Source organism: Musa acuminata, chromosome BXJ3-9 (genome assembly GCF_036884655.1).
Source record: "Musa acuminata AAA Group cultivar baxijiao chromosome BXJ3-9, Cavendish_Baxijiao_AAA, whole genome shotgun sequence".
NCBI lineage: Eukaryota > Viridiplantae > Streptophyta > Magnoliopsida > Zingiberales > Musaceae > Musa > Musa acuminata.
The window spans coordinates 10,745,001-10,756,966 of NC_088357.1; the positions used below are offsets into that span (position 1 = coordinate 10,745,001).

The window sequence follows — 11,966 nt, forward strand, 5'->3', positions numbered from 1 at the left end:
CGAGAAAGAACTGATCCAAGTCGCCGAAAGGCAGCCGGTTTTCTCCTACATCGACGACCCCGCGAACCCGTCGTACGCGTTGATGCTCCAGCTGAGAGAGGTTTTGGTCGAGAAGGCGCTGGAGGGAACCGAGGAAGGCATGGCGGCGTTCAAGCGGATCCCCAAGTTCCAGGAGGAGCTGGGTAGCGCACTGAATGAGGAGATCGCCAAGGCGAGGGAGAGGTTTGGGAGAGGAGACTTCATAGTGGGGAGTAGGATAAAGAAGTGCAGGACTTACCCGGTGTACAACTTCGTGAGGGAGGAGGTGGGCACGGAGCTGCTGACAGGGGAGAAGAAGGTGAGTCCCGGGGAGTACATAGAGAAGGTTTATGAGGCGATGGAGGAAGGGAAGATCGGAGAGGTGGTGGTGAAGTGCGTCGGGGAGTGGCGGGGGTCGGCCGGTCCGTTCACGCCACGGCCCGAGGCGTCGTCGCCGGCCCTCAGGAATCCGGAGAACTGGAGCTGGTTTGAGCAGGTGAGGTCGCCGTCGGCCACCAGCGGGAGGGGGTATTGGAACTTATGAGGAAGAAAGATGGTGATTGGCTGCCCGTCTTAGATCTATCTCCCTGCAGTCACATTGCCTCCTCCCTGCATGTGCTCGTAAAGCTTCAACGCTGGTGACTTTGTTTGTTTACTTTGTACTGCTTGTGCATCTCGAAACCCAAATAACTCTTCGGATCCAAAGCTACATTTCTGCTGATTATAATATTTTGACGGAGAAAAAAATCAAACCCTTGGAAACGTTCGTCACACGGCGACTTAGATTTCAAGAAAATCTATAAATCTTCAACGATGCCTTAATCTTATGAGACTTAACCATTTTAATTATAATAAAGATTCGTATTTAACGAAATATTTAATTTAACTTTAAGAAAATGATCTAATCTAATAATATCATTATCCAAAAACTATTCCGCTTTTACAAGCTAGTTGGAGCCTTATCTTTGTTATGTCATCTAATTCTACAATCAAATCGAGCAATAATGTGGACGCAATGCTTCTCACCAAACTCAACTAACAAAGCGACTCCGCTGGATCAGTTCCAAAGATCGAATCGAACCGGGACCCTTTCCTCGGAATGAATCGGTCCTGAATCGAACCAATTATATTCCAATGTCCAAGCGGTTCAATCGGGACACCGGATTAACTATTCTGATTAAATATTCAATATATATATATATATATAATATTATTATTATTATCAGTTATCTAACTTCTAATTACTTACTGAGCCAACTTTGATAAGAAAAATAATTATTCTCGATTGTAGCTCTTGGTTTTTATATCAAAAGTTCTCAATCTAGTTGGAATCGAGAGTTCGTTTATCGAAGTTGTGAAGTACCATCGTGCTAACTCCTCGAATTTAGCTAAGATTACCTAAATCATGAAGCGCTCTTGTGACATATACATCCGTAAAAAGTTAGCTTAGTTGTAGCCTCGTACATGTCCTGAAGGACGGACAAGTTCCGACGTCTCACGAAAAGAAAAGCTTTACAAGTAATTCAGCGAGCATCTTGAGTGCAAGAGAGAAAAGAGAGGAATGAGAAGTTCCGGTGCAAGGTCCTGAAGGACGGATAAGTTCCGACGTCTCACGAAAAGAAAAACTTTACAAGTAATTCAGCGAGCATCTTGAGTGCAAGAGAGAAAAGAGAGGAATGAGAAGTTTCGGTGTGTCGGGTGCTAAGGTAAGTTCCCGTCAAGTTAACATGCGAATTTGTGAAGATTGTTTAATGCTCGACAATATACCGAAGCATCATCCAACCCTGTGCTACTTCCGATATATTCAGTTGGAAAGGGCAATGCTGCTGCTTACCTCTCCTCCAACGTCGCTACTTCCTGTTCCGGAGTCAGAGACTGCTCGGCCACCTCTTGCCCTCACAAGAACATCGCCTACGCTACCGTGGTAGCCACCGTCCTCACAACTGCTCCCCGGCCAGCGACCTCTCCTCCTCATTCCCACATCTCACTCGAGCGAGAAGTGTTGCTGCCGCCATCCTTGTCGTGCAACCTCGTCGAGGTGCTCGACGCTGACACTGCTTACCCTGTTTTGCAGTGTTCTCCTACCTGAGCTGGCAACTGCCTGTCATTTCCTCTACCTCGACGCACCTCGGCAACATTAATCCAAAGAACAAAGTAGTCACCTCCCACCACAGCTGATGAGGATAGTAATTATGATAAGACTCGGCTGACTTCAGATGACGCCTCACGAAACAGCACCTGGTCAATGTAGACCGGAACGCCGACCGAGGCGTATTAACATCCTGCCAAAGCTCAATTCTTCACGCCACGCCAACATAAAGTCAGACGCTACCAGCCTGCCCCCTGCAAGCGGGCAGCTCAGGAAGCAGTATGCTTCCCTATAAATACCCTTTCGTTCATTAGAAAGGGGAAGGGGGGATACACAAAAACCCTTCTTCATTTGAAACCCCCTCCATATCAGCTAACTTGATCGTCGGAGGGGTCGGGCCGAGAGCCTCGGCTCGACCTTTGTGCAGGTGCGAAGCCGAAGGTCACCTTTGGACGCGTAGGCGAGGAGTTCCTGCCCGGAGGAGACGGCTACACCATCCCGATCGGACACCGCACCCAACCGCCTCAGTGGGCTCGAGGAGCGCCCCAGGGAGATCCCCATCGTCCGGACCCGAACCGAGCCGCGTCGGCCCCGAGGCCACGACTCAAAGTTGTTTCCCACAACAAATTGGCGCTAGAAGGAGGGCCCGGAATGTTGGGTGACTGCCCGCCTGCGTCGTGCTCCTCGACCGCATGTTGCCCGAGACCACACTTGCGCGGCCAGCTCGCCTGCGTTGTGCTCCTCGGCTCTATGCGTCCCGAGACACACCTGCGTGGCCAGCCCGCTTGCGTCGTGCTCCTCGACCGCATGTTGCCCGAGACCACACCTGCGCGGCCAGCCCGCCTGCGTCGTGCTCCTCGGCCCTCAGCTCCTCGGCTCCTCAGCTCCACGCCTCCTCGTCTCCTCGGCCCCATGCGCGTGGCCAGCTCGCCTACGTCATCCTTCTCGGCCCCATGCTCACCGAGGTCATACCATGCGTCGGCCTGCCCTACTAAGTGTGCTCGTCGGCCGCACGCTACCTGGGTCACCGATGCACATCCGACCCTTCTTAGTTGCTGAACTCCACGATTCCCACACCTCCGGCAAGGCGCTCGGCTGGGACAGTTTCTCAAAGTCGAAGCCATGCCTCGGACCCCCCCCTTTTATGGCATGACTTCCTTCGGGGGGGGGAATATGATGAGGAAAGTAATTATGATAAGACTCGGCTGATGTCAGATGACGCCTCACGCAATAGCACCTGGTCAATGCAGATCGGAACGCCGACCGAGGCGCATTAACATCCTGCCAAAGCTCAATTCTTTACGCCACGCCAACACAAAGTCAAACGCTACCAGCCTGCCCCCTGCAAGCGGGCAGCTCAAGAAGCAGTATGCTTCCCTATAAATACCCTCTCGTTCATTAGAAAGGGGAGGGGGGGACACACAAAAACCCTTCTTCATTTGAAACCCCATCCACATCAGCTAACTTGATCGTCGGAGGGGTCGGGCCGAGAGCCTCGACTCGACCTTTGTGCAGGTGCGAAGCCGAAGGTCCCCTTTGGACGCGTAGGCGAGGAGTTCCTGCCCGGAGGAGACGGCTACACCATCCCGATCGGACACCGCACCCGACCGCCTTAGCGGGCTCGAGAATCGCCCCGGGGAGATCCCCGTCGTCCGGACCCGAACCGAGCCGCGTCGGCCCCGAGGCCACGGCTCAAAGTTGTTTCCCACAACAACAACCATCATTGCCTTCCTGCGGCAACAGGAACGATTGTAGTTTTTACAGCTTCCATATGTAGCCACTTCCCTCTGCCATAATAATTTCTCTGCCACAGCAAGCTTCAGCAGCTTGCATCGCTGCAGCCTCTTCTGCAGTGCATCGCTGCAGTCTCCTCTACAGCTTCCTCACCCATCGTTGCAGCCTCCTCTGCAGTTCGATCTATTTTTCTCCTCATCCCGCACTACCTTGAAAATAGCATTGTCAATCATAGCCTCCTCTATAGTTCGATCTATTTTTCTCAACTGACTTCGGGAAATCTTATCTACTTATCACGAATATCACCGACATCCACTCTACTACATGAAATTTCTTTTAAAAAAAAACATATTTCCCTATATCGATATTTAATCTAAGTTTCAGGACAAATAATGTACTTACAAATATCATTTTTAATTCAAAAATAACCAACGATTAATCAGTCTTTCTTGCAAATGGAAAAGCAAGTAAAGTTGATTATGTGGCAGCCGTGTCGGAGTGGGCCACATCAAAAGCACACGATACGACATATATGCACGGCATCAGGGGAGACTACAAAGTGGTCAAAGTACACCGGCTATGTGGCCCAGCCTTTGTCTCTTCACCAGCAACAAGGCATGCAGACGAGGACGGGAGGCCTTTTGTACATCAGGTGCATCCGACGTACACTACTTGACTGACCAACTTAATGACATCTACTTTATGCCCAGCGTGTTCACTGCACCCCATGAATAATCCAACTCCTCTCTCTCTCTCTCTCTCTCTCTCTATATATATATATATATATATATATATGTATCACTATTATTTTCATTCTCTTGATATGAATTCTTTGTTTTGTTGCCACCAATGGACTGCGTGCACGCGAGGTGTTGCATGTGAAGCTTATGAGTTCGAACAACTGAACAATACATTAGATACGGATTAGAGATCACTTGGCATGTGGTGACGTAAAATGCATTAGATATTGATTAGAGATCACTTGAAGCCATAGAAACAAAGAGTTGTTTATTGTTTCCTCATCTCTTCCTTTTTTTTTTTTTTTCTTTTCTCTCACGAGATTTTATTTTATTCAAATGTAAATGATCGACTTGTCTTTAGTACACACTTTTAACTCCTTCCATAAATGTCTTTTTCTTCTATTCGTCGAACATCTTTCGTAATCTAAAACGATGAAAACAATTGACAATCAAATGAGACGGTCAAAAGATAAAAAAAAGAAGGTGAGAAATAATTCTTTACATTTGTTAGATCGATTTAATATTTTTAGAATTAAAAATATCCGATTATAAATGCAAAAGACAATTTTTTGAAACATGTCATATTCTAAAACAATCGAGGGGGTTATGGAAAATAGGAGTATGATTAGTAATTAAGATGATGCATCTACAAAGATTATATTTGATTATTTTCTAAATGGTTGTATGAGGTAAGGGGTTGCTAAATAAGAAAGAGGGGTTTGTCGATAATAATATCTTTCTCTATATCCATGTGATTGAAATTTTTATTTAACTCGTTCTAGTATGGATTGCGTTCGAATCGATCCAATAATTCTGTAATCACGAAGGATGTTAATTAGACGATACAATTCATTAATGATCCAATTTATGTTGGTCAATATTTATATTTACTTTCGATCTCTTTCTTACTCTCTATCATCGATAAATACTTGATATCTCCTACTATGCTCTCACTCTGAGAATTAAAGAATATGAAAGTTTGGAACCTCTTAAATAGAAAATAATAAATGAGTAAAGTGCTAAATATTGTTGAATAGAAAATAATAAATAAAAAAAATTCAAGTTTCTTTACCAAATAATATAATTGTTAATGAATCTATTCATCAAATGACTCTTAAATTATCCTTTTCATATATTTAACAAATAACATAAACATGACTTCTCTTAAATTGTTGAAAGCTCTCTCTTACGTTTTCATTACTTCAAGTGGACATTGTTGGTTGCCTTCGATCTATCTCACTCTTGTCCTGTCACTTCTGCCCCCATCGGATATTGTTGTGATCATCTTATTCACCTTCATGAGATTTTTATTATTTCTGTTCTATCGTTACCGTCTCTATCCCATCCCATCACTTTCGTCTCATACAATTGTGATAAAGAAAGAAAAATGCGTTAGTGGTAGCTAGAGTTATTTAGAAGAGATCAAATGAAAAACTAAAAATAAGGTGCATCATCTAAGAAAAATTTTTTTTAAAGAAAATTATCCATGAATATATATATTTGATAGCATGATATATGATTGGTACAGAGTGATATATATATATATATATATATAAAATTAATATTGGTCAAAATAGATCTATATCCTATTGGATATATCGGAATTAAATCGGTTGGATATATTACTAGAATTGATATCAAATTAAAATATAAAACCTGTGAAAACAATTACAAGAGTCCTAATGTACCTGTTTCGTTCGCAATCATAGCCAAAGACAACTAGTTATCAATCAAGACAAATGACATGATCACATAAAAACATACACGATAGCTTAATAACATTTTCTAAATTGATATGAGACGATAGTAATGAGTAGGATTGAGGTATGTGTTTCCACTAAGTGACAATGAGTCACTTCTGATAGGTAACGATCAATAATGCACTTTGCATGGAGCATTATTTTTTTATGTCAAAAAATAATCTATTTAAAATGTAAATTCAAAGGTCATTTTGATCCAACACAAATGTTCTCAGTGGTACACTACAAGAAATAGTAACAAATCTTCCAATAGTACTATTCCACCATTCAATATTATTCCCAAAAAAACGCTTTTAACCTTTTAATTAGGAAGAACAAAAAGAAAAGAAAAATAGCTCAATTGGAATCTGTGGCGGCAAAAACTAACCTTTTCCACTCTTGGAAGCGAGGGATGCGTCCACCGCCACGTGTCCTTTCGCCACCCGTTCTCGTCTTCCCCACCGCTCCTGCAGATACTGACCGTACTACAACTCAGCCGGTAACAGCTTTTTCTTTATACGCACCCAATTAGAATTCCGCCCTCCCCTTTTTTTATGTGCCTTTTTAAGACATACTGCAAGACCAGTGTAACGGCAGCCGTCTCCCCTCTCCCCTTTCCTCTTCTCTGGTCTCGGTCCTTAAAGCTCACTCACCTCCTCGAGCCAAGTCGCCATCAAAACCCTCTCACGTCCCAATCCCTTCACCGTTCCCTCCTCACTTCTCTCGCTCCCAGATGCTAACGTGCATCGCCTGCTCGAAGCAGCTCGGCGGCGGCGGCGGCGGTGGATCACCGCTCCACGATCCCGACGATGATGAAGCCACCGGGGCCGGCACGCCCGGTACCCGCCAGGCCATCAAAGCCCTTACGTCCCAGGTAACCTATCGCGTGATCCAGGGTTCCGCTTTAGGCTTCTTCGGATCCATTCTACGAATCTGGATTTGATTTGGTTTTCTTTGTTTGGACTAGATTAAGGACATGGCGTTGAGGGCGTCGGGGGCGTACCGGCACTGTAAGCCGTGCTCGGGGGCGGCGGCCGGGGGACGACGCCGCCACCACCACGGGGGCTACGCGGACTCGGAGGCGGCGTCGGGGTCGGAGCGGTTCCACTACGCGTACCGGCGAGCCGGCGGGAGCGCGGCGTCCACGCCGCCGCCGGCTATGGGCCGGGAGTTGCAGGCGCGGCTCAAGGCACTCTCCAGCGGCGAGAGAACGCCTTCGGTGAGCGGCCGGACGGAGGCCTCGTTGGAGGCGGCGTCGGCGTTTCTGGAGGACGGCGACGAGGAGGAGCCCAAGGAGTGGGTGGCCCAGGTCGAGCCCGGGGTCCTGATCACCTTCCTCTCGCTCCCCCAGGGAGGCAACGACCTCAAGAGGATCCGTTTCAGGTACTCCGCCACCGCTCTCGCGCCTCGTTATCGACCCACGTGGATCTCGTCTCCCCGCGGCCGCGGGAGTGCGGTCACCGCCTCCGTCCGCCATGGGCCGAGATCTGGGTACCTCGGGTGAGCGCTTCCATGTTTCACCACTGCCACAGTGGCATGAAACGGAAGAGGAAACCTTTAACTCGATCGACAAGATCGTTTTTCACTAACAAACTGGACTAGGTTTAAAATCTTCCAACCGATTTTGAGAAGCAATTCCTTCTCTTTTACCAAACGAAGAGCATTTTGATGACACTCAGCTGTTGAGTAAGTGGGCGTTTTGGTCAATTGGTTGCTTCCAATACTTCTTGGAAGGGATGCAATTAAAGAGCTTCGTTCGGTGATCTTTCGAAATTCCGAGAAGCCATATATTGGACAGAAAAAAAGATGGGCATCAAAAAGGAAGGAGGGGAGGGGGGATCGGCTTCCCATTGGAATGCTTTCCCCGGGGGGGTCAGCCCGGTCCTGGTCTCGAGGCTTTGCTTTCCCGTTCCAAATTTGTTGTTTAGCTCCTCTTGTCTCGCAAGCAAGTGGCGAGGGCTTGGCTTGACGAGCCGAAGGCAATTTAGAATGAGGACAAAAGACCCGCCTCCTCCTCCGCCTTCGGGGTGTGAGGAAAAGGGTGGCCTACGAACTCGGATCAAAACTAGTAAACAAAGCTAGTGGTGACTTTGTTTATTATTTGTCTATTGTTCAAAGGCGTTTCCTTGGGGCTGAGGGGCCCACCGATTTTTATTTGTATTCAACTGCGGTTCGTTATTTAAGGCTTTACAATGAGTTCTGTAGGCTGTGAAAGCCGTTTGAGTTTTGTTAGTGAGCTGGAGATTCCCTGTGACTTGAAGCTGTTGATGGGTCAGTCACGTGCTCGCCCGCCTGTGCGCCTCTGATGCCACAACCGCACTCAACTTTAGTGGATCGGGTTGGTGTAGGGATTTAAGATCCATGCAGATGGCTGGATCAACTATCCGAACTCGGAAACCACATTGGCTTCATGAAATCATACACGCAACTTTTGCTTCGTGTGATGCGGCTTTCGGTACATTGAAAACTCATGGAGTGGAAACAGAGGTTTGCTTGTGAAGGCTAGCACGTCTCTGAACCAATTGTGAGCTCTGGAACCAACCGTATCCAAGATGGCTTCACAGTTTTTTCCTGCTGGTGTTGGATAGCAGAGTTTTGACGATGTGGATGATTTTAGTAGATGCATGTTATTTCCTGCTGGTGTTGGATAATTTATTTGTTCATTATAGATTGAGTTTGCGTGCCATATGCAGCGTCTTGGGTATGGGACTTGTTTGCTGCAGTTGTGGTACCGATGAGCAGTCACACTGCTTTGTGCATTCGAATTATCATACCAATAGAACTTATATGCCATTTAAGATTCAGAATACTTAAATTGCTGGATAAATTAAGGTTTGCCTGATTGCTTATGTTCTTGTTTGCTCATAATCGAGACCTTGCATGTCATCAAAATTTTAATGTCTTAGTAATTAATTGCTAGTTTGTATTTAAATTTGCTTGCATTAGTTTCATACAAACTAGTAACGAGATTGCTGTGGTCTGTGGTAGCCGAGAGATGTTTAACAAGTGGCAAGCCCAGAGGTGGTGGGCAGAAAACTATGACAAGGTCATGGAGCTCTACAATGTCCAGAGATTCAATCGGCACGCCATGCCTCTTCCCACCCCACCAAGGTCCGAGGATGAGGTGAAAGAAGATTGCTTGATATCAATCCTTTTCTTGCAGAAGTTCCTTTTTCATGTTATTTATTTACTTTAAACCAATTTTTCATTGCTGCTTAAATCATCTTCCTAGAGCTCGAAGGAGGACAGCCCAGTGACGCCACCTCTCAGCAAAGAGCGGCTCCCTCGCAACTTCCAGAGGCCATTGATTGGTGGTGGTGGTGGGATGGGGTACTCATCATCTGATTCATTAGAGCAACATCCAAGCTACAGAGCCCATGGCCATCACCATCCGCACCATCTGCGCCACTATTATGATTCCGGGGGCCTCACTTCAACCCCAAAGTTGTCAAGCATCAGTGGTGCAAAGACAGAAACATCTTCGATGGATGCTTCAGTGAGGACAAGCTCATCACCTGAGGAGGTGGACCGCTCTGGGGAACTCTCAGCATCAGTTAGCAATGCTAGTGATCTAGAGAGGGAATGGGTGGAAGAGGATGAACCCGGTGTCTACATCACTATTCGCGAATTACCTGGAGGTATCAGGGAACTCCGTCGTGTGAGATTCAGGTTAGATTTCTCTTTCTTCAGTGGCTTCTTTCTGTTGAATGGTTCCCTTTCAGTTTTTGATCTTTGGATGCTAGCTTCACAAATATTGTGACTGGATACAGTGCGTCGTGCATTTGTCAAACATGAGCACTGGTTGCAACTTCATTTGCATTAACTCTGGACCTCATTTTTGTTGGAACGACTGAAACATTAACCTCAACTGAAGTGGGCTAACTTATTCTGACAGATTTTTACAACCCAAGCAAGCTGATATTCAACATGTTGGTTGATCGACAAATTTTTGCCCTGTCAGAGTTCTATCGACCTATTTAAGTTAAAGCATCATGTAAAAACTGATCTTGATGTATTTAACCTAAACAAAGCCACTTCTGAATTGATCGCCAACTGAAGAACAAGGGTCAGACATCTAATCTAAATTGCATAGAGTAGACTCGGAGTAGGTTAGTTTCAGACTAAGCAGATATGGGAAAACATGATTGCTGACAAATTGATCCTGTGCGGTAAGAGTCGGTGCAAGCAGAATGTTCTCCACTATCACCCAAATTGGAATAATCTTGATATAGGAACAATTAGCTGTAACAGCAGATGGAATAATGAGATGATGATGATCAGTCAGGCCTTGGAAAATCTATGTTACCCTTCATGTTCATGTTGCTGGAGAATTCCTTTCTCATGTTATGCCATTTATGTAACTGAGCTAACTTGTGTGCAATAGTAAAACCTTTAATGGAGATCTTCTATTCATCTTTAAATTTTCAAACTCCTTATCATTCCATAAATTTCTTGTTTCTTGATTCTTACCGATAAGTTGTGCTAATTATATTGAACTTATGTCGATAAACTTGGGATTTAAATGGTCTTTGATTATTTCAATTTGATGTTTTGTCTACTTGCTGCCTTACCCACAATGCGTAGTGTCAATGAGGAAGTCACATACACCTTAGTTAGATATCCAGGTGATTGTTAACTGAACACTGATATTTTCCATCACGATACTAAATTCGAAAATCCTTCTTTATGAAATCCAATAGTAAAAATCAGCTCCAGTTTGAATGCCACTATGTTCATGGAAATCGGAAAACCTTCCATTTATGTGGACAGTTGTGATTTCCTTCCATGTGCTAACTCTCTTTAATGCCATCATACTTTTGCAGTCGGGAGAGGTTTGGAGAGATGCACGCAAGGTTGTGGTGGGAGGAGAACCGCAGCAGGATACAGGAGCAATATCTTTGATAAGCAAACAAACATTAGTGTTCTAGCTATTTCTTTTACAGCATTGAGGTTTCTTGGGTGTTCATCTTCTTCATGCACTTGGCTAAAAAGCTGGACTTCCTCTTTCATCATATCCGCAACAACTAACAATGAGTAGTTGCCTTCCTCCAATCTTCATGAGACTAATGTCGCATTAACATGACACTGCTTACATGAGCCTATCGTTTCACACCACCGTTGGCCCTTTACTTGTAGTTTCATTCACCGTTGCCACAGGAAGATGCTACTCTTCAGTTGTGTTACGTGTACAAGTGAGTGTTAGTGTGGATGGCTGATGTTTTTTGTACAAGGATGATGTTCATATCCTCATGCTATTTCACGTGATTTCTTCTCTGATATTACGAAGCCCTGCTTTGAGCTCAATGAGTTTTTGTTCTGGTGATCAAAGAGGCCTTCACAGAAATGGGTGTGCAATGTAAGCTTGTTGATTATATTCCGTATAGTTTCAGCAGGTAAAGCTCTACGAAATAGTCGGATTTGAAATTAATCATAAATAATCAATGTGACCATTTGATTATACTATTGTTTAATTAGCATTTCAGGAAAACAAGAAAGAGAAGCAGGCGGTTTCTGCAGAGACAACCAAACCTGGTTTGGAGCTTCAATAGGCTCGACCTGTATACAAAGATGCTAAGCTTCAGAAGTGAAATAGACTTGAACTTAATTTCAATAGAAGCCTAACGTAGCTAACAATTCTTCGGCTAT

General features: G+C 45.2%; 2 protein-coding genes across 2 annotated transcripts in view; both read left to right on the forward strand.

Moving 5' to 3' along the window:
• The window catches only part of LOC103998043 (phenylalanine ammonia-lyase), a 2,514-nt gene extending 1,787 nt beyond the window's left edge, over nucleotides 1-727 (forward strand). Inside the window, exon 1 of the mRNA XM_009419417.3 lies at nucleotides 1-727. This exon is cut by the window's left edge and continues 1,787 nt beyond it. Coding sequence (XP_009417692.2) covers nucleotides 1-562 — 562 coding nt within the window. The 3' untranslated portion in view covers nucleotides 563-727.
• Nucleotides 728-6,888: 6,161 nt separating this feature from the next.
• LOC103998044 (protein Brevis radix-like 1) lies at nucleotides 6,889-11,597 on the forward strand. The gene is made up of 5 exons (XM_009419418.3): nucleotides 6,889-7,194; nucleotides 7,288-7,703; nucleotides 9,309-9,444; nucleotides 9,553-9,989; nucleotides 11,144-11,597. Exons 1-5 carry the CDS (start codon nucleotides 7,054-7,056, stop codon nucleotides 11,220-11,222), a joined length of 1,209 nt encoding a protein of 402 aa, XP_009417693.2. The 5' UTR covers nucleotides 6,889-7,053; the 3' UTR covers nucleotides 11,223-11,597.
• The last annotated feature ends 369 nt before the right edge of the window (nucleotides 11,598-11,966 follow it).

Coding starts and splice junctions, on each gene's coding strand:
- LOC103998044 (XM_009419418.3), top strand. CDS start 7,054: ATGCTAACGTGCATCGCCTGCTCGAAGCAGCTCGGCGGCGGCGGCGGC. Junction 7,195..7,287: donor TCAAAGCCCTTACGTCCCAG/GTAACCTATCGC, acceptor TGTTTGGACTAG/ATTAAGGACATGGCGTTGAG. Junction 9,445..9,552: donor CACCAAGGTCCGAGGATGAG/GTGAAAGAAGAT, acceptor TCATCTTCCTAG/AGCTCGAAGGAGGACAGCCC.